Genomic DNA, 25723 nt, shown 5'->3' with positions numbered 1-25723 from the left:
TCTCTCTCTCTCTCTCTGCTCCTCTCCTCCTCCCTTTGCCCCTCCCCCACCACGCATGTGCACATGTTCCCCCCTCTAAAAAAAGCGTTACCTTATTTAATTTGTTTTAAAAATAAATTCATCTTTTTCATGTATTTAGAAAAGTAATGGCTTTTAAAACAGCCACCAATTATTACCTCAGTTAAATAAATAAGTTACTAAATGAGTTTTGCTTCTTAATTATTTTTGTGTCAGCACACAAATCAGTAATGACAGTGAAAAGTTAAAAACACTAGGGCATCTTATGACCATGCCCTGTGTTTATTTTATCCATGTACTAATCAAAATTGTATTGTAAGCAGGAATGGGGTAATAATATCCTCAGCCTTTGTACTTTCTCATGTTCTATCAAAGAATGACTAGCTTGTGAGTTTCTTTAAAAAAAAAAAAAAGATTTTATTTATTTATTCATGAGAGACACAGACAGAGAGGCAGAGACATAGGCAGAGGAAGAAGCAGATGGAAGACTCAATCCCAGGACCCCAAGGATCACACCCTGAGCCAAAGGTAGACACTCAACCACTGAGCCACCCAGGTGCCCCTAGATTTTGAGTTTTGGTCATCCTATCCTGAATGGCAAAATTAACTGATGCTAATATAAAATTTATTGTCTAATGAAATTATTATTTTTAAAAAGATTTTATTTATTCACGAGAGAGAGAGAGGCAGAGACATAGGCAGAGGGAGAAGCAGGCTCCATGCAGGGAGCCCGATGTAGGGACTCGATCCTGGGACTCTGGGTCACGTCCTGAGCTGAAAGCAGACACTCAACCACTGAGCCACCCAGGCATCCTGTTTAATGAAATTATTAATGATAATGAGGAGTTGTATCTTTGCAGAAAATATATATACTCCTAAAGAATATATTAAAAATAATGTTTATTATACTTAAGATAGTTCAATTAAAATCTCCATAAATAAGAATAAACAGAATTATAAAGTAAATATATCGTTTTAAAGATTAACACAATTAATCCTCACTTGAGCAGCAAAATAGAAGACTCAATCACATGTCATATTACTAATTTTAAAGGCTTAAAATGAGATAATTTGTTTGCAGACCAGACCTTTAAATGGCACTCATTTTAAATAAAACCTCCCAAATTTATTTTCCCTTTCAAAAATACATATTCTAATTAATTAGAATTGAAAAGGTAGTAGAATAGATAGAATGCTAGAGATAGATGGACTCTGCCTCACAAAATAGATTACTTTTTTTTTAAGATTTTATTTATGTTACAGAGAAAGAGATAGCACAAGCAGGGGGAAGGGCAGAGGGAAAGAGAAGATCTCAAGCATACTCTTCAGTGAGCACAGAGCCCAATGGAGTCTCGATCTCACGACCCTGGGATCATGGCCTGAGCCGAAACCAAGAATCGGAGGCTTAACCGACTGAGCCACCCGGAAGCCTTTCTTTTTTTTCAGTAAGCTCTACACCCAACATGGGATTTGAACCCATGACCCCAAGATCAAGAATCACAAGCTCTACTGTCCGAGCCAACCAGGTGCCCCCAGCCCCTAGATTACTCTTAAATTGACTGTTGCATGTTATATTTTTAAAAGAACATGAGGTTTTTGAAGTTAAAGTGTCATTCATTGAACCAACAAGCATTTATTAGCACTGAGCTGTGTAGGCCCTGGGGATATAGGGATAAAGAAAGCTCAAAGCCATCCTCTACAGAACTGCTGAGTGGGGTGGGTAGACAGGAAAACCAGCAATCATAGTAGGGTGTGATGACAGTTTAATTTGGATGTGTCCAGGGTACCAAGGAGCAACATGATCAGATTGTCCTTGAGAAAGTTTCCCTCTAGTATAACCCAGACGGAATTGGAAGGGGTAGCACATAAGACAGAGAAACAGAACCATTCAAAATTGGTATCGGTGGAAGGTGGCAAGAAGTTAAAGACAGACCGCCTACCATTGGGGGGATAAACTGGACAGATATTTGGAAGGCAGAACTGGCAGGTGTAATCATCAGGTTGGGGCAAGCAGAGAGTGACGGTGAAGAGTCCCAGAAATCCCCCCAACCAGAGAAGTTTATAACTTGATACCTCAGGGGTGGGATTGCCTTTTTTCCAGATAACAAAACAGAAGCAGAAACTTGTCTTGGTTAGGTAGATGCTAAGTACAGTTTTGATCATGTTGAGATTGCTTTTGGACTGCCACTTCCATGGTAGATCTCTTCGTAATGCTCCTAGGAGAAAGGCTGAGGTGTAGCTTCTTAGGAATCTTTTCCTGACAAGTTGTGGTGAAAGCCAGGGGAGCCAAGGAGAACATATGCAGGTGAGAAGAAGTCAGAGTCAAAATCCTAGTAGACATCTAGGTGACAGGTAAAGGAAGAAGTCTCTGCAAAAGAAACCGAAAGGAAAATATAACCAGAAACATTGGAAAATAAATATTGTCACTACATGGAAATATAAACTCCGAAGAGCCAAATAAAGTATTACCCTTAGACCTTGAACTTTTTGCTTTCAGTTAAGTATGTTTTTGTTATAGGATATTTTAGTTCGTTTATACTTGATTTCCACATGAGAAAGGCTAGTCTCTGTGTTAACACATTGTCTGTCCTATAAGTCCTAATTCACACTTTCAGCCTGTTTATCCAGCTCCGACCAGATATCCTGGTTTGTTAAAGCAGTGACTTAACGTATCAGGAGGCAAGGCAGAGGAGAGGTTCAAATGAGAGCTCTGGTGTCAGACTCCCGGGATTCAAATCCCACCTCTACAGAAAGCCAACTCTGGGTTAAGTGGGGTTGGTTACTGCAACCACTTCATTAGGAAGTTGGTAAAATTCACATCCGTAAAGCTCTTAGAACAAAGTGTGGTGCACGGAAAGTGTTATCTGCTTTGGCAAATATTGTTTTTATTAAAAATATCCACTATGGAATTGCATGGGGATGAAAGAACAAATCCACTTGGTCTCATTTACACATAATGAAAAAGACACTTAATTTAGCCCAGACAATTCAGTGGGGGTGGAGACTAATAACATTGATTATGTGTTTGATTGACTTGATCTTGTCAAATTATAAAATACTACATTGTTCTGTTTGGCCTGTAAAGTAATTTAAAACTTAAAATGTTAAGAAAATCAAGATCAAGATTTGCATCCGGTTACCACAAATCCTTTAATTTTTTTTTTTTAATAGCAAATAGGATCTATTTTTAACTTATATTTCTTAGGGGGAAAAAAACAGAAAAACCTTAAATTTCATAACTATAAAATTAAATAGTCTTTTATTAAGCAGCTCTCATTTCTCAGGCATGTGCCATGTGTACTTCTTAGTTTCACAAGCATAGGAACAGTGTGTCCATTTGACAGATGGGGAAACAGTGCTTCAGAAAGCCGAATACTCCATCCTGAGACCTAATTGCAGATCGATGACCGAGCCAGCCTTTGACCAGGCTTCCTGCCTGATTTCAAAGCCTTCACTATTTTATGCCACCTTAACACCACCAAGACAGAAAGCAGCCTGGTCCACCCTGAGGACAAGTCAGGTGCTTTGTAATCTCAGCTCTAGTTTTCTGTTTCCTCCTTTTAAAAGTACCCGATTTCCTCCCTGATCTAAAATTGTGTGAACTTTTATGAACTAATGGAACAGAAACCAGAGGACAAGATAGGAATCTTGATTCTGGTTTCCCCACCCCCACCCCCCCATATGCAAATACCATTCCTCAAGTGAAACAGATTGTCACAGCAAATATGTTGAGCCTTGAGTGTAATGAAGCTCATTTGTCAGCGTCTGGGGCCCAGTAACTTTATAAAAGTTAAACAGGGACGCATTTCAGAAATGCACTTCTGAACTGGAAAAAAAAAAAATTGCCTGTGCTTCCTGTTGCAAAAGGTGTTCCTTTTCAGTTGCTTGAGAAAATATTAGAGAAAAGCTGATGTGAGAACATGGCTGTTTTGTTTGACCCAGACTTTTACAAACTGCACATTCCTCTTCTGTGTATTGCTCACACGTCATTTTAATATGAAAGGGCAACCTGTCTTTTGTCTCAGTACACATTTACCTTTCAGCATTTCAGATGGTAAGATGGGAGGTACCTGAAAAAGTTATTTTTGTTTCGTGGGTTTTGGGAATCCATTCAATACCTGGTGTTTTCTTTAGACTTTATTATGCTTCTGCTGGGTAAATGTCATGGAAATGCATTTAGTGACTCTTAATCCTTTTCTTTAACCAAGATTGAAGGAGACAGGGGTTCTCATCATAAATCAGTTTGTTGACTGTTGCAAGAAAAAAAACCCTGACACGAGTTTCATTTTCTCAGGACACTTAATTAGACTTCTGTTCAAATAATGCCTGTGAATACACACGCACACGCACTCATACACCCCCCACAGAGGCAATTATGCATAAAAAATTATACTTAATTTGAACCGCAAAAGTGGAGTTAAAAAGAGTATTTTGTAACAAAACTTAACAAACCTCATTTGTTCTTTTTTTTTCTCTTTTTCATCTTTATAGGACTGTTCCACTTTAAAAAATAGAAACTCTTGCTATTAGTTTTGGTTAACATTTTCCTTTTTCAGAGGTTCTCATAGCTTAGTCCAGGTTTTTTAAAGAACACAGCAGGACAGATTGTGCTCAAAAATGGCCAGATACTTTTTTTTTTTTTTTTTTTTTTTAACACAAAGTGTGGAAATGGCTTGGATTTGTCATGGGACATGGAGAACTTCACGCTTCAAAACTGAAGATCTACAAGTTAGTAAACTGCTCCCTAAGGTATGGTGTCGGATTAAGCTACCAATTAATTAGCCAGATCATGTCCTTCAGTTTTTCGTAGACACTAACAACTTAATATCTCGATTTAGCAAAGAAAAATCACCTACTAAAACTTATTGGTAAAGATATGTATGATACCATTTTCTATCATTTCATTATTTCACGGGATTAGTAGAGGAAACAAGGATCAAAGATGACCTGATGGTGGAGTCAAAACTTCCACTTATTTTGAAAACTATTAACTACGCTTTCAAAGATTTTGCCACTAGGGATTCTAAGGGTACTTGCGAATTAGACAAAAGGAAGGAAGAAGGTGGGCATGCTATTCTTATTTTTAGCTTATTTCTAGGGAAAACAGTTTCTGAATAACACAGTTGCAGAAATCTAATTCAAATGAGTTGAAGGACAATTCACAGTTCCTGAAGAAATTACTGGAAATCATGTTTACTGTCACCATCATTCAGCCTGATGCACAGCAGCTATGTGCAGTAGAAGCACAGACCCTGTGAGTTGCCTGACTCCTTTCATCATCCAAGCCAATTCTTTCCATACGGAAATTGTCTTGGAAATTGCACTTACCATTCGGTACCTACCACACTGACCTCTTAACATTAAATTTAGTTTTTTTTTTGTTTTTTTTTGTTTTTTTCTAGGAAGATTTTAAAGGAAAGAAGACAGATGGAAGAAAGATTTTTGTCCTCTGCATCCTTTCAGGGCTCATTTATGCATACTGCAATCAATCATACAAACGCATTTATCATTTTAATAAGTTTTTACTCACATCAGGAAGTTTCTGTTACCCTAATTTGTTTATAAGATTGTAGCCTTTAAATTGCTTTAAAGCACAAGCATAAGATACAATGTACAGTTTAATACAATGCAGTAGCCACTAAATTGTTCTTTTATCCACTTCTAGAACTTGACTGGTCCAAAAAGAGCATTTATTGATCTTATTTTATTTTTAATAAAATGCCAGGCAGTAGGCAGGTATACTCAAAACTTAGATCTCTCTTAAGCAAAGGGCAGAAGTCAGCTCTCTGCCTGGTCAGAGTGGCCATCTCCTCCCCTGCTCCCAGTAGTTCAGCCTCTAGTTTTGAAGAGAGATTTGAAGGTACCATTTTCATTTTTCTTCTTCTTTTTTTTAAGCATGGAGAGAAAATAGCCAAACTGCAGTTTTATGAATGAGGCAACAGGGGCAAGGAATATGCTTAAGTTTTCCTGGATATTAAAAAGAAAGTATACCTTTTATAAGAAATTTTTGAGGAAAATTGACTTATCACTCAGGCAATTCAGTTTACTATTTTCAGATATGCTTTCTCCCTCCCGGCTCCCTACTGGAAAAGGTTTGCATTCTTCATTATATGCCTTCATTCATCACCTAGCCCCTGGTAGCTTGTTTTTCATTTTCATTGATTTTATTCAAGAATAGGGATGTACACGTCTGCCTCTTGTATTTTGCCTCATCTTTATTTTTCTTTCTCGAGACATAGTACATTAAATCAGTTTTGGGAGTACAGCGTGATTCAGTATTTGTATATGTTGTGAAATGATCACTACAGTAAGTGTAGTTAATATCTGTCAACACAGATACAGATGATTTTGTGTGTATGATGAGAACTTTTAATTATAATCTACTCTGAGCAACTTTCAAATATATAATGCAGTGTTACCCTGCTATTCCATTAGATCCCCACGACTTGGTTTTTCTGTAACTAGAAGTTTGTGCCTTTTGACCCACTTCACATGAACCATTTCACCTGGCCTTGTCTTTCATGATTGCTTATTGTGCTTGATTCCACCTCACAGAATACTTCTCTGATTTTGCACTAAGTTTTCCTGCTCCACCTTTGTGGGCTCACAGAAATCCTTACCATCAGTTCTGCTTTCCCTGTGCCCCACCCCCTAAAATATTCATATTTGAAATGATTCCACACTGCTAAACTACTTCCCTCCATATGCCTTCCTTCCAGATTCAGTAGAAGAGTCACTCATCATGGGTCGGAGTGACCTTGTAAAACAACTGTATTGAAAGGGCTTGGGAAGGAGCCTTCATCACTGTGACTCACTCACATAGGGAAGACCTTCTTCAATTTTTAATGAGCAGAAAAGATCCTAAAACTATTTCTAAAACGCAGATTGGATTGAGTGAGCCTTTTCAGAGAGTTACTCAATCCAGAACTCTCAATTTAAAGCAGTTGACATGAAATACCAAGTGTGTATATTACTGTTAGAATTTTAGTTGGGGGGAATCCCTGGGTGGCTCAGCAGTTTAGCGCCTGCCTTCAGCCCAGGGCATGATCCTGGAGTCCTGGGGTCGAGTCCCATGTTGGGCTCCCTGCATGGAGCCTGCTTCTCCCTCTGCCTGTGTCTCTGCCTCTCTGTGTGTGTGTGTCTCTCATGAATAAATAAATAAAAATCTTTAAAAAAAAAAAAAAAAGAATTTTAGTTGGGGTCCTAAGTGGAGAATAAGCTATTATTCTATAGCCAAAATATTCCCTCACCCACCCATCCCGAATTAAGAGCATGCATTATGGACTCCAGTTCAATAAGTTAACATAATCAGCAAGCCTGCAAAAAGCTCAGGTGCCTCCCATACATCAAGGGTCGGTAAACTTTCTGTAAAGAGCCAGATAGAAAATTTCTAGGCATCACTAGCCATACGTTCCCTATTATGGTGCTCAATTATGCCATCACTGGATGACAGCCATAAACAATATGTACATCTGTGTTCCAACAAAAACATATTTATGGACACTAAAATGTGAATTTCGTGTAATTTTCACATGCCTTGAAATTGTCCTCTTGATATTGTCTTTCAACCACATACCAAGTATAAAAACCACTCCAAGTTCAAAGGTTATACAAAAACCAGGCCACAGACTTGCTTTAGCCTAGAAGAGCCATTCTGTGCTATGGATTTGCAGGTAGAACGGACATAAATGCCATTATTAAACAGCCAAAATGAAAGTAACAGTAAGACTATTATTGTAATAGTGAGAAAGAAATCAGAGAGTAGTAAGTGCCTACTCTGGGTGTACAAGGAAATCCGGAGAGCACCCAGAACCATAAACTGTCCCAGTGGTGGGCCATTCAAACCTTTAACATCCTTCCCAAGATAAGACTAGAAGCTCTTGTCTCCTCCAGGCCTCTACTTACTTTCCAGGCTCATCCCAGCTACATGTCCCCTTCCTCTCACTCTGGAATGGCAAGGAGAGTCATACACATTTGACACTTCCACACCCATCCTTCAATTAAGAAAACCTGGTATTCTTTCCTTCCTAGGCCTTACACTCTCTGTAGCTGGTTCTAGAGTGACAGAGAGAGCCAGGAGATGCCTCTTGGTGGCTAAGTGTCTACCTGCTGAGCTCAGTGCCCCAAAGATGGATGAGTTTTCAAAGACATGATTTATATCAAGCTCAGCTTGTTAGAATCTTTACGCATGACATAAATTTCACAAACGCATGGGGAGGACATGTAAATAAAGGCATGTTAACAGTTGCCACTGATATACTAGGTAGGAGACACTCCATCATTTTAAGCTGATTTTTGTTTTTTTAAATTTCTGTTCAACTTGGGTCAATAGATACCTGCAGTTGAAGATTTTCATCTCCGTAGGATATCTGGAATGAGTCAAAGGTTGAGGTTTTGGGTTAATCTACTCAGAAGGCTTCTACTTGAAAGGAGCCCTTTCAGAGTAACCTGGAGCTTTCTGTGGCCCACAATTAGCACATCAACATTTCTAGATTTAACTGGTCTGTGCTATTCACTCACTTCTGAAAGGGTCACTTGATCCCAAAAGGACCCATATAGATAGCATTTATTTCAGAGTTGAATGAAAATTGTTGGGTCCAGTTCAGGCTAATTCTCCCATGTAGGCATCACTTGTACTCTCACACAGCTTAGTGGTTCTGTGTGTATGTGTGTGGCAGTTTTGCTGATTCATACAAGCATTTGTTTGATACTTATTCTAGGCTCCAAGGATACTGAAATGGTAGAGGCATAGTCCTTGCCCTCCACAAATTCAGAAACGAGTAGAGGAGAAAGGCATCTGAATAAAATCGTCATGATATATTGCAATAGATGATATAATAGAAATAAGAAATGCATGATTTGGGCGTACCTGAGAAAGTAGAACCAACTTTGAAGATGTGACAAAGTTTACATGGGAAAAGAATTATACGTTCCACTGTAGCATAGTGAAAAGCACTGGATTTGGAGCCAAATACATCTTTTTTTCTGACATTGGGCAAGTTACTTTACTACATTGAGCCTCCGTTTTCTCATCTGTAAAGTGGAGTTAACAGTACGCACCCTGCAGCTCTATGCATAGGAATCTGCAAAAGGCTCCCTTCGTTGTCTTAGGGCCTTTTCACCAAAGACTGTGTGTGGCCAGGAAGCCAGTTGTTGACTATTGGATGGAAGGAACAGAAGTAGAGATCACTTTTTGTGGGGTTGCTTGGGGACAGGGCATCCATTCTGAATGAGAGCCAGGAAAAAAAAAAAAAAACCCACACCTGGGTCAACCATTGTCTCTCTCCCCCTGGGAGCTCATTTGGACAATGGATAGTGTATCTTTTCCCAGCAAAGCCTTTGCATATTTTACTGTCCTTGCAAGTTGACTGAAGGACCCGGTCAAATTACATACTTCTTCAGACTGCTTTTCACTGTGAGTTTCAACACTAAAACCAACTTGATGATTCCTCAGGGCTCCCCCTAGTTAAATCCCTGAAAAGAGTATTTATTTAAACTTTGCACTCTGAAGCTATCTGGGATTCTTTTCCAATAGACCAGCAGAAAGTAGATATTTATGAATGACATGTATTTCATACCTAATTTCTGGGGAGCGGCAGAGTGCTCTACCTTTTGATGAAACTTTGTGCATATTCCCAATGACTGGTACATGGACACTGCGTCCTGAAATAGCCTTAAACCGTCTAAGCGATGCACGTTAGGGGAGGAGTAGCAAAACCAAACATAACTAATCACCCTTTATAATTCTTTGTGAGTCTCTGGCATTGGAGCATTAGAGCCCCCAGCGGCCTCAGTAGCGATGTAAAAATGCCTTTCTGGCCAACCGGTTGGGATTCTCTTATCCAGTAGTGATCAGTCTATGCCTTTTGCCGTTTTGGCCGAAAAGTAAGTTCCCCGATCCGTGAGGATGTGGAGTGTTCCCTAACTTGCCAGGTGTCACAGCAGGAGAGCCGAGATCGAAAGCCCCCACCCGACTGAGGCCAGACCCGCTGGCAGGCTGGTACGGTTTCCTGACAAAAGATGACCACGCGGAGCACTGGGTGGGAGCAGAGGTGCCCCCACCCCCCCCCCCGACCCCCCAACATAGCGCTGCCTTGGTGATCGTGGGAAAGTGGCGGAGCATCAAAGCGTGTGTCCCTTTGTCTTCCAGGAGAGAAGCCCTACAAGTGCACCTGGGAAGGCTGCACCTGGAAGTTCGCTCGTTCGGACGAACTGACGAGGCATTACCGCAAACACACGGGAGTGAAGCCATTCAAGTGCGCGGACTGTGACCGCAGCTTTTCCCGGTCAGACCACTTGGCACTGCACCGCCGGAGGCACATGCTGGTGTGAGGACTGCTGCCCGCCCAGCGGAGCACAAGAGCTGGGTCTCTTAGCGGCACCCCGTTCAGCAGGGCTGAATCCCCTCCACAGTGTCCACACACAGGGGCATCACCATCCCACGATGTCTGAAAGCAGAGCAGGACAAAAGAAGTCACACCTCTCCTTCCGGTCTGCAGGTAACCCCCATCACGACTACACGAGAAACGTCCTCACGCTGGCCCGGGAGATCCGTGACACAAACGCTGAAGAGACAGGCACGGGCCCCCGTGCTGTGTACTCTGCCATTTCAAGATGTTTGTAGCTTGTACGTTTTTCCGAGCTGTCAGACACTTTGTTATCGATACCTTGAAGGTCGCCCGCCACAAATTGATGGCTGGAGCGAGACCTTTTAAATTTGGATGATTCTCCCATCGTCCCCACCCCTTACCCTCTTTTTACTGCAATTTTAGTTACTGTCTCAGTAAGATAGAACACACATCCCATCTGTTACCAGCAAGCAGCATGAAAGTAGAGAAGAAGAAGCCTGTTGGAGAGTTCCATGACCCGAGAGTAAAGGGGGGCACTCAGGCAGCCCTTGGCACTAGCGTGACGGCATCTAGGTAGCACCACCCGCGACTTGTCATTATGCCATGCCCCGAAGAGAACCAACATTGAATCTTTCATTTGTTTGTCGTTGATTGTTTTTGTTTTGTTTTGATTCTGTTTCGTTCATCTGTTCGAGCAGAGGGGCAGCGACATTTGCAGGTGGAGTGTAGTCCCCGTGTCTGCCCCTGCGTGGACGAGCACAGAGGTGTTCTGTAGTTGAATAGGAAGAGCCTGTCTAAAAAAAAAACAAAAAAAAAAAAAAAAAACTACTGCCCCACTTCAAATCGCAGTGCTCTGTCACCTAGGCATCATCTCTTCCTGCCCCTAGTATTTGATTACAAGGAATCAGGGGAAAGAAAAAACAAAACAAAACAAAAAAACAAACAAACTTTCTTAGACACACTGGCACCAAGGTAAGAGGTGGGGCTGCTCAGGCAAAGTCAGTGAACATGAAAAATCAGACAAAGCAGAGATGGAATAACGCGCCTCTTGAGGAGAAAAGCAATAATGAATAAAAGGACTTTCCTACAATAACTTCACTGAGGACTCACGTTACCAATTTTCATACTTAGTAAAGGGATTGTAAAAAACACCCCAGCATTTTAGAGGTCTTGGTTACACTCACGGCACTGAGGTCATCTTTCTGCTGTTTGTTGTCCTGCTCGGTTGAGTACCACAATTAAAGATTATGCTCCCCTTTTCGTGTTTGAAAACAGTTATTTAGTGACCAGAAGGGCCAAGGAGGCAGAGCAGGGAATTAACCCTTGGGTTAATGGGTCAGTTCTCCTTGGAACCGAGTCAGTGGAAAGAGAGTGCTCCCCGAGGAAAGCCTAACATGGTGCTAATTTCCTCACTTGGAGAGCCAAGGCTAAGTGACTCTCCATTAGGTTCTTCTATACAGATTTCATTTTCTAAACCGTGTCAGAGCCCAGCGGCTCTGCGTTCGGCATCTACGGGGATGTTGAGCTCATTCATCCTGCGCTGAGGGTGAGGGGAGATTACAGTCCCATCCACCCCCTAAAATTATGAGCCTTTCTTGCAACTAGCGGAGTATACAGTAAACAAAGCAATACATCACCAACAAGCATTCTTTCAGAAAAATACCGTATTTTTTTTTCCCCACTAAAAGCTGTTCTTTTTTTTTTTCAGCTTTTTGTGGCTAAGGGGCTTGGTGACATTTTTTGTTGTTGTTGTTGTTGTTGTTGTTGTTGTTGTTGTTAAGATTTTTTATAGCTTAGATATACAAGGTTGCCAGCATAGACCTTTGCAATATATCTTAATTACAAACACTTGATTTGGGGAATTGCACAAATCAACCTCACAATATTCCTAGCTCACTTTTAAGTGTTTGAACATTCTGAAATAATTTCCGGTTGCAGAACTATCCTTTTTTAGGATCCTCTTCAAATTCAGAGAATCTTATTCTGACGAAGCAAGGAACTCTAAACATTGAAACAAGGACAATTCGTGTGGGATGCTATCAAAAGGAATTGTTTTAAATGTTCAAGCAACAGCATAATGATTTTCAGGTAAAATTCTATCTTCAAAACTATGTGCTCTGCAATTTCTGCCAGGTCTGAAAAACTCATCAGGCAGTTTCTCTCAAACAAGGGCTTTGATTCTATTGAGAAATAACTTCTTTTGCTATATGATCTATGACCCACCAAGCACTATTTTTTGGTTTTTTGATTTTTTTTTTTAACCAACTGGAAAGTTTTTTATCTGTACTGTATACAATTCCCACTTCTCATTGCCTGTGACCATTCTGGATAGAAAGAGATTTCCTGCTACATACCAGTGTTGGTTCCTGGTCGGTGGCAAAGAACACAGAGAGTGGCCAACACGGCCATGCCTCCCTCCCTGGCGGCCTGGGAACCTGGTTGGCAGTCAGTAGGTGAATCACCCGGGTACAGGGTAGACCTGATTTCATGCTTCCTGCTCTCATAAGATGGGCTGGTCTTTTCTCTGTGCAGAGAGGTCTTGAACGTGTTACAGGGAGAAACGGTTTTTGGAATTCATAGAACTGACAGGCAGTGGGAGCTTCCCGAGTGACAGCTTGATTTAAATTTAGCACAGAACTAAATGGGCTGCTCCTCTCTGATCACATAGGAAAGGCTCAGGGAAGTGAGCTTTCTCTCCTCACCCTCGGAGAGCGGAAACCAGACTGAGATGGTAAGTCAACCGCTAAAACCAGTCAGGGTTACGCCATATCCTCTCCACCCCACCCCTTGACATGCTCGAGACTTCTAAAGAGGGATCCAAGCACAAACCGTGAGTGAGCGAGTTGCTGATCTCACCCGGGGCTCGTCCTGGAACATAGCAAACTCTCCCTGGTGAGTTTTCTACTCGTTTTGCCGCATAGAAAGGAAAGCAGTTGGGGAGAGAAGGAATGAAGTCTTTAAATAGGAGAGAAGGAATCTTCAGGCATGGAGAGGCCTCCTCCATTTCATCTGGGTCCATTCTAGCCTCTTTTAAAAAAAAGCACAGTAGTAGATGATGAACACCAGGAAAGGTGCAGAATCCACAGGACTTGGCCGTCCCCTAACTAGAAGCATTCTTTGATTTTAACTTGGGAGCTCTTCAGTTTGCAGTGGGTTGTACGTGCATGTTTGAGAACTTCTGCACGGGCAGCCGTAATGGCTTGAGAAGCCGTGGTAGACCTGACCATCTCTTTGCATTGTAGAGATTGAATTCAGGGCAATTAACATTATTTGAAGAGTTACAAGTTACTGTGTAGTTTTAATAGATTGCCTCCTTATATTCTGACCTGAAGGTGTTAGGAAGCAGATTCCCACTTCCCCATCCACCTCAAGCCCCCTCCTGTCGATTCTGTGTGGACTCTGAGAAAGAAGGCTGCTTGATAACTTGTCTTAAGTTCTATTAAGACGTTTAGACTAAAATTCCTAATGGCTTTCCCATAAAGAACATACTACTGCCTGGCGTTACTTCGACAAAACACTATAGGACGTTGGTTTTCAAAAGCAGTTGAGTAACAGGAACAACCCGCATTTTTAAAAAAGAGCACTTTTTATTCACTCTAAAGTTTAAGTGGAAAGTGGAAACCAGGAAGAGGATGGTGAGGGGGAAAGAACTTACAAAATGCTCCAGTGTTTACAAATGCCAGTTCTAGGTGGTTAGAAAGGCCATTCTCATTGTGGTTGAAAATTTGGAAGAGCTTATACAAGGATTGTGTTCCTTTTTATACAATCCCCCCCCCTTTTTTTTTAACTTCAAATTTTGCCATTTGTGTTTTAAACCTAAATATCATTCTGCACTTTGAAATCAGTTCGTTAGAACGATAACATGTATATGGATAAAGATGCAGTATTCCTTATTCTGTACTTTATTTATTATACTTACCAAAGCTGCAATGGAATAAGTCCTGTGAGGGGAGACCTTCAGATATACTAATACGCCTTTGTTATGTTGTTACGACTGCTTAGAAATGTAGCCATGATGCTGTTATAAAGATGTTTCCACATTTATAGCAAGGATTGACAGTGATGTTAAGAATACCAGCACCCACGAAACGCTGAGTGTCAGTCTACATGTGAGGGAATAAACGTGAGAGAACTCTCATGGATCATATCAGGCCCGGGAAGCCTTAATACTCATAGTCCATAGTCCTGTCTCAGATTTTGCTCTGTACTCACGCCTGTAAATTGAGGAGGTAAATGTATTCTCTAATTTCATTGACTAAATTTCTTCCTTCAGTTTGTCTGAGGTAGTGCATCTCATGCAAAAAAAAAAAAATCTTCTCAATTTGATTTTCGTTTTGTTGAGAAAAGGGGTTTGGTAAGTCATGTCTTCCACAGTACGTTTCTACTTCTCCCCACACTGCCTTCCACTTCCCCGTACAGGCACACCCAGCACATACACGCCTGCATACGCAGCAGCCAGCGGGCTAGGAAATGCCGACAAGGAACTTTTTTAAAAGAATGAATTTGTAATAATCCATGCTGTCTAGAAATGTAAGTTATTTACCTTATTAGGGAATCAGCTTATAATGCTCTATGTGACTTTGCTTGCATTTTATAGTTAAGTGTACATAAAAATTTAAAAATGCTATATTTTCACAGTTTCATTATAGAGTAATATCTGTTTAGCAACCCATGTCCATTGGTACTTTAAATATGCTGAATACTGTGCAGTTGCAATAGAAATTCAGATTTTCATAAGAAAATGAAATAGGATACTGCATCTTTAAAAAAATAGAGTGAAAATATTTTGCTGTATTCGTAAACATATGTGATAGTGGAAAAATATTTTCAAACTCGCAAATTTTACAGAGGTTGTAAATAGTTTGATGAAGTATGTTGGGAAAAAAAGAGCTTCTAGTTTTCATCACAATAAAAAAAAAAGAAACTTGTTCAGATATGCCTTGTATATCTTACAATTAGCAATATTGCCATGGGAATTCTGTTCCACTTTGGCAGAGCACACACCTTGTGTTCTGACAAAATGGAGTGGCCACTTGTCTCAACTTAGCCAGGATGGTTTAAAACACAGGGAAGTCATTTTAAGTTGCAAACAACTGATTCTAAATTCAAAACGTCTTTGCCTGAAAAAGGGGGAGATAGCTGCATAGGATGTTACTTGTGCTAAAGAGAATCATCTACAATTCTCTTTCCTCAATTATCTTCCTCCTCAGTGAACCAGTTCTTGATGAGAACAAAAACAAACAAACAAACAAAAAACACAGCCGTAAGGTGTTTAATTCCAGAGGGAACGAATAGTTTTAAGTGTAGCTACATGCTGACAAGATTAAGTGCTATGGGTATGGCCACATGTTAAATGAATCTATACTGGCAATAGGAATAAGCTAATGCCCATTTTCAGAAATGAATTAAAAGCTGAAAGTGCCTGTCAATAGACATTATGACCAATGAGATATTCCTATACTTTTACACAGCAATAATTCTTCATTAGACTGGATTTTTTCTCCACGTTTGAGAAACACACACACACACACAGAATAAATATATGCACATAGTAAATTGAATATCTTCACACAGCCACAAAAATTCTTTTGTGATTCTTAAATATACTTAATCTTGTTTATGTTAGTACTTCTTAATTTAACCTTACTTACAGAATGTAGGAATGCAAATCTGAACGTTAAGTTCTCTTCAACTTACACTCTGGCATATGGCAATTAAAATTTTAAGATAAAAACTTCACCGATTTGCCCCAAACTTGCAAAACACCTTGTGTGGCTCAAAAAGTTTTGCTCAGTCAACAAAAGCCAATTTATTTCGAGCAAAACACTAGAGAGATTTGTTTGTTCTCCTTTGTTTTGTCCACTAATATCAAATGCACAAGTTCATCGTTACATTTCTTCATTCCTTTCTCCTTAATATTTTCTGTTCTCATACAAGAACCATTTTGGGATGAATATCCACACGATCATTTCTCCCCTGAGAAGTCTGCTAAAGACTGCTGACCCTTAGTAAGCCTTGCTTTAACCGAGGTTTGCAGTTGGTCCTGGAAGTTACCAGATTTACATTCAGAACTTCCCTACTTTTTCCTGTAATTATTTTACTGCCAGAAGTGGAGTCATGAATAGAAATGTACAATGAGATTATACGAATAGGCAAGAGCCCTGGAAATTGTCCAGCCTTACCATCGCAGAGCACAAATCCACCCAAACAAGCTATTGAGGGCTATCAGTAAAATTATACTCTTTCAGAGCCAAACATTTGGTAAGAGCAATTTTAAAAAGTATAACTGTGATTAAACACTCAGGCTTTAGCCAGGGAAGGCTACCACAATGGACAGTGATCTACGTATTTCTCCAGAACCAGACCACAGGCCTAGAAAACCATCTACTGTTTCCTCCTCTAAGTTTCAGAAAGAATGAAAAAGAGAAGGAAACGTGCCAGGAGAGGATGCAAAAGAACCAATGAAGTGTCCGAGGGAAGCAGCTGGGGTCTTTAATCTCACTAAAGTCAAGTCTTCTGGCTGGGCTGTTTTCTGTGAGGTGTCTAAAAGTGCTAAATGAGAAGGTCCAAAATTCAGCAAACCGTGAAAACAATAGCTATTCTTTCTTAAACTCTTACTCTACACCAAGCACTCTACTAGGCCCCTTTTAGACACGTTGCCTCTAATCCGTAAACAGGTCTGCATTTTATGGTTGGGAACCTGAGACACAGAGAGTTGGCTGAGTTGTCTGCAGACACAGAAATAGTGAACGACAGTGTGGGAATGTGAAGCTACACATCTCTGGCTCTGAAGCCTGAACTCTGCCCACTGCACCACGTTGCACTTGTCTTCCCAGCAGCCAAGCTGTCGTATTTCTAACTCTGAAGTAGTTTCTTGGCTGGGTAGCCCTATTTTCCAAGTATGAGACAGCATATGATATGAGAATGGTAGCTAAGGTTTGAAGTCCGTCTTTTCCTGGAAAGTCATGCATGAAGGATCATGCATGTAAATACACAGCAATGACCAGTCTCCCCGAACTTGTCACTTCCTTCTAACTGGTTGGCCTGGAGATCCCAAATCATTAAAACATTTTAAAGACTAGAAGCATCTTAGCCAGAGTGGGTTTTCTCAATTCTACGTATTTCTTTGTAGGTATAAGAAAAACCTTTCCACCTGTAGACCTTCTAGAATCTGCTCAATTTGCATTTGGAGTTTGCACCTCCATAGAGTGAGTTGTTAATAACAGAGCCCACCCCCGGCAGCTGTTAAGGGGGTGGCGATCACAAACATTCAGATGACAAGCAAGGAGAGAGAATGGAGAATCCCTTTTCCTTCTCACCTGACAGTACCACCTTGGAATGTTTTAAATACTCTGATGAATAAGCTGTTTATAGTACTGTTGTTGGTTTAATTGAATTTATGTAAGAAGCTGTCCGATGTCAGAGGAATCAACGCCCACCCCTTTTCTGTGTAGGACAAAGTTTCTGACAGTATTGATCCATGGAAATACTAATGGGCTTAGAAAACATTAAGAGAATGTCATTTCTCATGGTGTTTCTTTTTTCTGAAAATGAATCTCCTGAATTATGATCTTTCTCCCTGTTACTTGGCCGAGGGAAGAGACAAAACCTGTATAAACCAATTCCCTTCTGTGCTGAGAGCAAATGTAACGTATGCACAAGTCACTGTGGGAAGGGGTCTCTTCTCCGTTAATTGGGTTTCACAAGCAACAATTTCTCAACAACAAAACCACAACTCTAAGTGAGTTGAAAAGAGATGAGTAGTGACAATAGTCACATCAGTACTTTTTTTTTTTTCCTTTCTGGGTTTCATCTCTAGAAATTTTAAATGTTTGAGACACTGGAGTCCGCCCTTTGTGCAAAGCAAAAACCAATGACTCTATGTGAATTATATCTTGCTTTTTCCAAAACAGGCATACCAAGACTTTCACAGAGATTCATTTTTGATGAGAAATGAGGGTGAAGAGGAAGGTAGAATTTGGGTCAAATTCTAGGAAAAGTGCTCTAGTAATCAAAAAGTAAGACATTTCAGGGACGTACTGGCATCTTCCCTTTGCTAATTTCATGCTCCAAAGATACAGCATAAAACATTATAGAAAAATGCTTTTGCCCTACTTGTGTTTCTAGTTTTCCCATAGCAGAATTTTGTAATTACATCCAGACTACAGTACACATTTTGTTCCTCAGACGTCATTACGTTGGATGGGTATTGTTGAACTGGGGCACTGGTGCCTATATTCAAGGCTCTTTCCTATCAACTTGTCTGTCCGCAATTTGTTGTGTTTAAAAATTCATTTTTGAGAAATCACCATCCTCCTCCCCTACCCCCCACGGAATGGTGGCTGTATTGTTTCGTCCATGTCTATGTGGGACACGTTGCATCACATGGCAAACCAACTCTCTGTGGATGTGAGATAACTACTTACAAAACCAGCTTGAAAACATCGTCTTATGTATTATGTCATCCTGCATCATAATGCAATTATGTGTATCATAACATGCTCATTTTAAAAAAGAGAAACCAGCAAATTCATGTTTGTCCATTGAAGAATGTACTCAGAACTTTCTGTGTTGTGAAACGATGAGAACAGACCACCTTTAAGATACCCACCTGCCACTTAAAATGACTTAGTTATAATTAGTAGTAGTCTAGACGTTGCTCTTGGTGTGTGGGGGTCAGTTCAAACGTCATGTTCTTCTGAATAAATCTCTCACTAGTATTTGAAAAAAATATATGGGAATAAAGAAAAATATCATCTTTGGCCAAGTCAAGCAGGCATCTTTTTCCTTTTCCTTGACACTTAGCTCATTATACATGATGACTGGATCACACGATCCATCTGTGTAAAAATACAAAAACGTCCTTTAGTTTACAAAACAGTTATTCTAGGCTCGAAGCCTCTGAACAGCAAATTGAATAGATGTGCTGCGTCTGATTCACTTAACAGATGTAATTTTACAAAAGACTCTTGGGTCTCTGACCCCAGAGAGTCAGAATGCCCACAGGAGGTCCTATGCATTAAAGGACAAAACCCCCTCAATGATGCTGGCAAGCAAATGTGTTAATTTCTTAAATCTTCATTTGGTTTTCTGTTCAGAGTTTTAATTGCAAATGAATTTATTTCTCCAGCTTATCTAAAGATCTAATTTCCCAATAGTTTCCTCTGCATTTATATACTCTGTAGTGTTTAGGCAACCCCTGTTATAAGTTTATTAATATTATGTAAGTGTTGTTCTTGTATTTATGTATAGTGTATGTATTGTAAATATACTCAGAGCTTTTTTCCTTTTACTGTAAAATGGTGATTTTTTTTTTTTTTTACCCTATGATAATGTAAAGGGAGACCCTCCTAATGAGATTCTCTCAGAGGATGATTATTCCAGTCTATTCTCAGAGATTTAAATGAACAAGTGTTATCGTTTTTAATGGTGTCTCAGACATATTCTGTTGGTGCATTGCTTTTCTGTATTCAACTTTCCTATGAATTGAGCTGTGAACCGAAATAGAGTTTAAACCTTTAACTGTATGCATTTGTATAATTATCTGAATGAAGGCATGAAGGTTAAATAAAGCATTTTGTATGGAACAAAACTCCCTAATTATTACTAAGGCTGACACAGACACTTTGGAAATCATAGTTATTAACCATTCTAATTAAACCTTTGTTATGAAAAGTTTTACCACTTGTGTATAGTGATTTGAAACACAGAACGAGATATACTGCATACTCAAAAATGAGCGGGACTTCTATTTCATAACGAGCCCCTGAAGAAGTATTCCTAACTTAATATTTTACTGAATGTAAAACTAAAAAGTGATCCAGATATATGAAGTTATATGAAAAAGATACATCTTTCAGAGCCGAAAATGGAATCTCTAATTGAATGAATTATTTTTTCATATCTCATGTATCTTCCAGCACATGCCAAAGCTAGTTTATTTCTGTACATTTTTAAGAAGACTGGATTATGAAGCTTTGAAAATAAGACCATTAATGAGTAGAGTATCTTTTGAATAATTGCTAAAATAAGTACTTGAAGAATCAAAGTATCCTGCATAATGTCCTTCAATTGAAGATCTACCAGAAAAATCCATTCTACAATGAGAATGGTAGTAAATACTACTAACAATTATATAGAAAGGTAATAGAGGATAGGTGATCAGTACATTTTTACTAAATTATTTGTGAATATCTTAGTTACACCATGCTAGAAATACTCCATTAAGGCAGAGGCCAATAAATTAGAGAGGTCAGTCTTGTTCTACACTGTGGTGAGCAGGGTAGCAACTTGTAAGGCTGAACCTAATTCATTCCATTGCTTCATTTTGGGTATGACTTTGTACCAAAACGGTAAGTTGGACATTAAATTTGTCTTTGGCCTGATTTTCTGAGAGTCCTCTTTAGGCCATGCAAACAGCCAAACCAGCTCCCCAGTTATGTGTTTTGTTTATTTTTCAGTTCATCCCAGGAAACTTTATCATAAGGATAGACCAATGAGACAAATGTCATGGAATAGATCACATGATACTATTTTACTCTCAAGGTAATTTTCTTGTTAATATTTCTTCTTCTGAGTGATTCCTGGAGACTTCAGCAATAGGTGGAATTATATAAGTGCTAGATAATTCTGTAATTTCCTCAATCTCTTTACTCTGGTTGTTTCATCATAGCTAAGATTTCTAGTCCATATATTGATAGTTTCATTGTTTCGTACTCTCTCCGATATAACAACTATAAAACAATAGCATGAAATGGCTAAAAGTACTAAAATGGCATTGTACTTGGGATTAGAATACCTTGGGGCTTTATCAAAGAAGAAAGAAATACATCAGTGCTAGAATAAAATCATGCTCCCTAAAAATTTTTTTAGTCCCAGATGGCCACTGATGGTTTTCATACCATATAGTGCATTGTCTTCCCACCAAAGTTGCACATTTCCTTCAACACAATGAGTTCCTTGTACTTTTTCTGAGTGCTGTCTGGATTTAATATATTTCTCTCCCAGCAGTGTAATAAGTATAATTTACATCACTTCCTGTTTAGTCTAAATTCACCAATGAACGCCTACACAGCTCATACACTTGAGTGATTATTTCTGAAATAAATTACATTTTCCTTGTACAGGAACAACTTTTACACAATCTTTTTCTTTTACAGTTTCACTGTGTTAGATTCACAAGTGTGTGTGTGAGAGAGAGAGAGACAGAGACAGAGAGAAACTGTTTTATGAGTCCACAATGACATCAGCATCATTAGACTTGAGCAGGTATGCTAAAAACAGGTTCACTCAGGAATGTCCTAGAATTGCTTAAACACATGGATAGCCATCGTGATGCACCCTTTTTTTATAGCTACAGTTTATGTGGATACATTGTAATCCATTACCCTGGAGAGAACTGCAAGGCACTGCAAGTCTGTGCCATGAGTTACCATAATATCCACGTCCCTTGGAACTTTCACACTGTACCAAAGATTCAGGTCAGTTCTAGCATCTCAATAGCAGCCTTGCCACTGGCCCAGACTCCTCTGAACTCTTAAGCTTGATCATAGACCAGGTCAAAAGGTAGATGCAGTCATGAGGATGAACATCACCGATCATCCTCAGGGCCCTTTAAGCTGACACTGGTGTGGCTACTACATTCTGTTGCTAATCTAGGGTTTCTGGACCCTACTTCACCTTTCATTGATGACTTGGAGTCATTGATTTGTAATATGTTTAGCACGAATCCACAGTCACTTAGACATTGATTGTTGATTATTTTGTAGTATATATAACAATATTCTGTATCATAAGTGAACATTTAAGTTATATTCACTATATCTAAAATAATGGGGGAATGGTTGGGAAATTTCATGAAGTTTATTTGTTCAGCCACTCGTACGTGACACATCAATGTTACTGTGTTTCCTAGTAACGATTTCTACATGCATAAAATCAGGAAAAACACATATTTGAGTTATTAGTCTGTGTAGGTATTATACTAATCAATGTAAAACATAAAAATTGTACCTAAGACATAATCTCAAACCATACTTTTGGTTACAAACCTACTTTGGTTACATCCTACTAGGGTAGATAAATACACAATTTCTATAGTAGAAAATATAAATGGATTAGCACCACGGGACTAGCTACCGTGTCATGAAGGTCTAAAGGTAGACAGAATGGCTTCTGTAACACAGGTAACCAGCTGGGCCTCCATGTCCCCTGAGATCTATATTGCATGCGGATGCTCAGATCCCTAATTCCATATGAAAGCCCTCCCCAAGATTTCTGTGAACTTTATGGGTATATGCAGCTCTGGGAGGAAAGGAAGCATGGCTGCTTGCATTATCACAATCAACTTAGTCTCTTGGCTTAGGTGATCATTTTAAGGTCTGATGCGTTTTCTGTCCTGTCAGCCTCTTCCTAGCTTTACTACACAAGTGCGCACATACACAAATACAAGGGAAGGGGAGGAGAGGGGAGGATAGAGAAGGGAGGGAAGAGGAGAGAAGAATAGGGAAGGGAAGGAAGGGGAGAGAAGGATAGGGAAGGGACAGAAGGGACGGGACAGGAAGGGAAGGGAAGAAAGAGCAAAGAAGATAAAGAGTAGCTTTTGTTTCAGTTATGTACACACTGGCATGCATATGAGGTGGTCCAATGTAAAAAGTTAAGTTTGAAAGTCTCTGACTGGTCTCTGTCTTTCCTTTTGTCCTTCCCAACATCTCCCAGGGCAAATCCCAGTGTATTTGTTTCTCACACTGACCAGTTTATTCATTGTGATGATTAAATTCATATGTTAATTTGACTGGGCTACGGTGCTCAGATATTTGGTCAAACATTTTTGGGTTGTTTCTGTGAAGGTTTTTTTTGTTTTGTTTTGTTTGTTTTGTTTTTTGATAAATTTAACATTTAAATAGTGGACTTCAAGCAAAGGAGAACACTCTCCATAATGTAGATGGGTCTCTTTCAATCAGATGAGGGGCTTAATAGAACAAAGACTGACTGCCTCCTAAGAAACTAGGAATTCAGCCAGTAGACACCTTTGGATTTGAACTGCAACCCTTCCCTGAGCCACTGAGTCTCTAGCCTACCAGTCCACCCCATCATATTTTGGACTTACCACGCCTCTGCAATTGTGTGAACCAATTCCCTAAGGTAAATCTGTCTATACATAGAGATATAAGGGATAGAGATAGAGATATAGATACACACACACACACCACGCCCTGCTGCTTCTGTTTCTCAAGAGAACCCTGATGCCTCCTTCTACTTGATTACTCAGGCTAGTTCTCATCTCCCTGACCTAAGGGTCTTACCTTTCCTCCTATAGGACCAATCCAAATATTTTGCTAAATAAAAGTAGTCCCTCCTGAAAACTCTGCTGCCAGTTACAGTTTGAAATAGAGATAAGAAGGTCATTTCATGAGGGATGTGGTTCGTAGCAGATGATGTATTTGGCTGTAATATTTCAACTGGCTTAAATCAAATGATTCCCATAATTGGAAGACCAAAGCTACCATAATCTTTTCAGAATTGATTTATCCCTGAAACTTTTGTCATCCCTGTTCCTTTTGGCAGCTTCTATCTCAGCTTGGCAGTAAAATGGTTGCAAAGTCCCAGGCCTCATACCCATGTACAAGCATAACAGAGAGACTTGCTCCCAGAAGCAACAACAGGAAGAAAAACCTGTAGCAAAACCCTCTTCCTATTTCATTGGTCCAGATTCAGAAACAAGCACATCCCTGAACCTATCTTTGGCAAGGGAACCCTCAGAGTAGGCCAGTTCCCTGTGCCACAGGTTGGGGCCAACTTCTTGAGGCTCATGAGCTTCATAAGGGAATAAAATGGGTTCACTGTGACTTGAGGTTTTCAGTCAACTATTTGTTTTGAAAATTTTAAAACCTACAGAAAAGCTCAAAAATAGAACAGTGAACATCCATATATCCATCAGATTCAGCTAGCACACTGTCTATACACATTTTTTAACTGTTCAAATGCAAGTTGCAGAAGTCTTTAAGTCTTCTCCCCTGAATATTTTACCACCTTATCCCTTCAGAGCAAGCATGTGTTCCCATCAAAGTTGTAAAAATGTCTCAATAATATCCTTTACAGACTTTTAGCTTGGGGACCCAGATCCAGCCAAGGGTCACACAATCATTAGCCTAGCCACCATCCCCCTTTTTCTTTTCCTATTCTTTTTTGTTTTCTTTATTGGTGTTTTCGTTTAGTTGTTTGTTTGTTTGTTTTGATGGTGGTCTTTCATGACTTTGACAATTTCAAAGAATCTAGGTCAGTTGTTTTCAATGTGTCCTTCAATTTCGATTTGTTTCCTTATGATTAGATTCAAATTAAACATTTTCTTTAGCAGGGACACTGCACAGGTAATGTAAAGTCCTCAGTGCATTGCATAGAAGAGATGTAGGGGCCAGTTTCTCCCACAATTGGTAATGTGAAATTTGTTCACCATTACAAAAAAAAAAATGTGTGGGTTTTGTTATATCCTTGAGGTGTTTTTGGACCTTGAGGTTGAGTATACATCCTTAAAAGAGAGGGATCCCTGGGTGGCTCACCGGTTTAGCGACTGCTTTCATTCAGCCCAGGGTCATTCAGTCCCTGAATCGAGTCCCGCATTGGGCTCCCTGCATGGAGCCTGCTTCTGCCTCTGCCTGTGTCTCTGCCTCTCTCTCTGTGTCTCTCATGAATAAATAAATAAAATCTTTAGAAAAAAAAAAAAGAGACTCTGCAGAAATTATTTCATTTTTAAAATAAATATATAATTATTAAAGATTCCAAAGCTTAGTTCTTCCTTAACATTTTACTTCAACATCTAGATAATATTACTGTATTTATAAATTTAGCAAATGTAACATATGTTTCTAAGGCACTCGAACATTTAAAAACTACATCTGTAAATTTAATATATATGCTTTCTCTTTTAAGAACTTTCATAGAAGGACTCCTGGGTGGCTCAGCAATTGGACCTCTGCCTTTGGCTCAGGACATGATCCCAGAGTTCTGGGAGTTCCGGAATTGAGTCCCACATCAGGCTCCCTGTGAGGATCCTGCTTCTCCCTCTGTCTATGTCTCCGCCTTTTCTCTGTGTCACTCATGAGTAAATAAATAAAATCTTAAAAAAAAAACCTTTAATAGATTAATACCAAGTCATTTCAAGAACTCAATATTTTCATAAATCTATTAAACTTTAGGTATGGTGATTCTTAAATTCTCCAAATGTTCTGATTTTGCATATAAATTTTATAAGATTTCAACTTAAAATTTAAAAAAATTTAGTCATTGCTTAAATTATATATTTCCAATGAGATTCATAAAGTTAGCTTCTAGCAGGACATATTCTATTAGTTATTCTC

At 39.5% G+C, this 25723-nt stretch overlaps 1 protein-coding gene and 1 long non-coding RNA gene across 17 annotated transcripts in view; one reads left to right on the top strand and one right to left on the bottom strand.

Annotated features, from left to right (window-relative positions):
- KLF12 (KLF transcription factor 12) overlaps positions 1–25487 on the top strand; it is a 590647-nt gene extending 565160 nt beyond the window's left edge. For 12 of the 15 annotated variants that reach the window (XM_035704614.2, XM_025441138.3, XM_049099279.1 and 9 more), the window contains one exon: positions 10169–11003. In XM_035704614.2, coding sequence (XP_035560507.1) covers positions 10169–10350 — 182 coding nt within the window. In that variant the 3' untranslated portion in view covers positions 10351–11003. Of the gene's footprint in view, positions 1–10168; positions 20049–20827; positions 20913–21526; positions 21636–25295 lie in introns of those variants that run through there. The other 3 variants (XR_007404879.1, XR_007404880.1, XM_025441137.3) reach the window with 3 other exon arrangements.
- Positions 624–12861, bottom strand: LOC118351970 (uncharacterized). Of its 2 annotated transcripts, XR_007404882.1 has the most exons (3): positions 12722–12861; positions 2092–2386; positions 624–831 (listed from the first exon to the last, which is right to left on the bottom strand). It is a non-coding gene; the product is annotated as an uncharacterized LOC118351970 (long non-coding RNA). The 2 variants fall into 2 exon arrangements; XR_004808308.2 differs by lacking the exon at positions 624–831 and having other exon boundaries at positions 1632–2386.
- Positions 25488–25723: the final 236 nt, after the last annotated feature.

The sequence above is a fragment of the Canis lupus genome, chromosome 22 (assembly GCF_003254725.2).
Source record: "Canis lupus dingo isolate Sandy chromosome 22, ASM325472v2, whole genome shotgun sequence".
In the NCBI taxonomy this organism is placed as follows: domain Eukaryota; kingdom Metazoa; phylum Chordata; class Mammalia; order Carnivora; family Canidae; genus Canis; species Canis lupus.
Note: the sequence above shows the minus strand (reverse complement) of the source record. Positions and strands in the feature narration are given on the sequence as shown.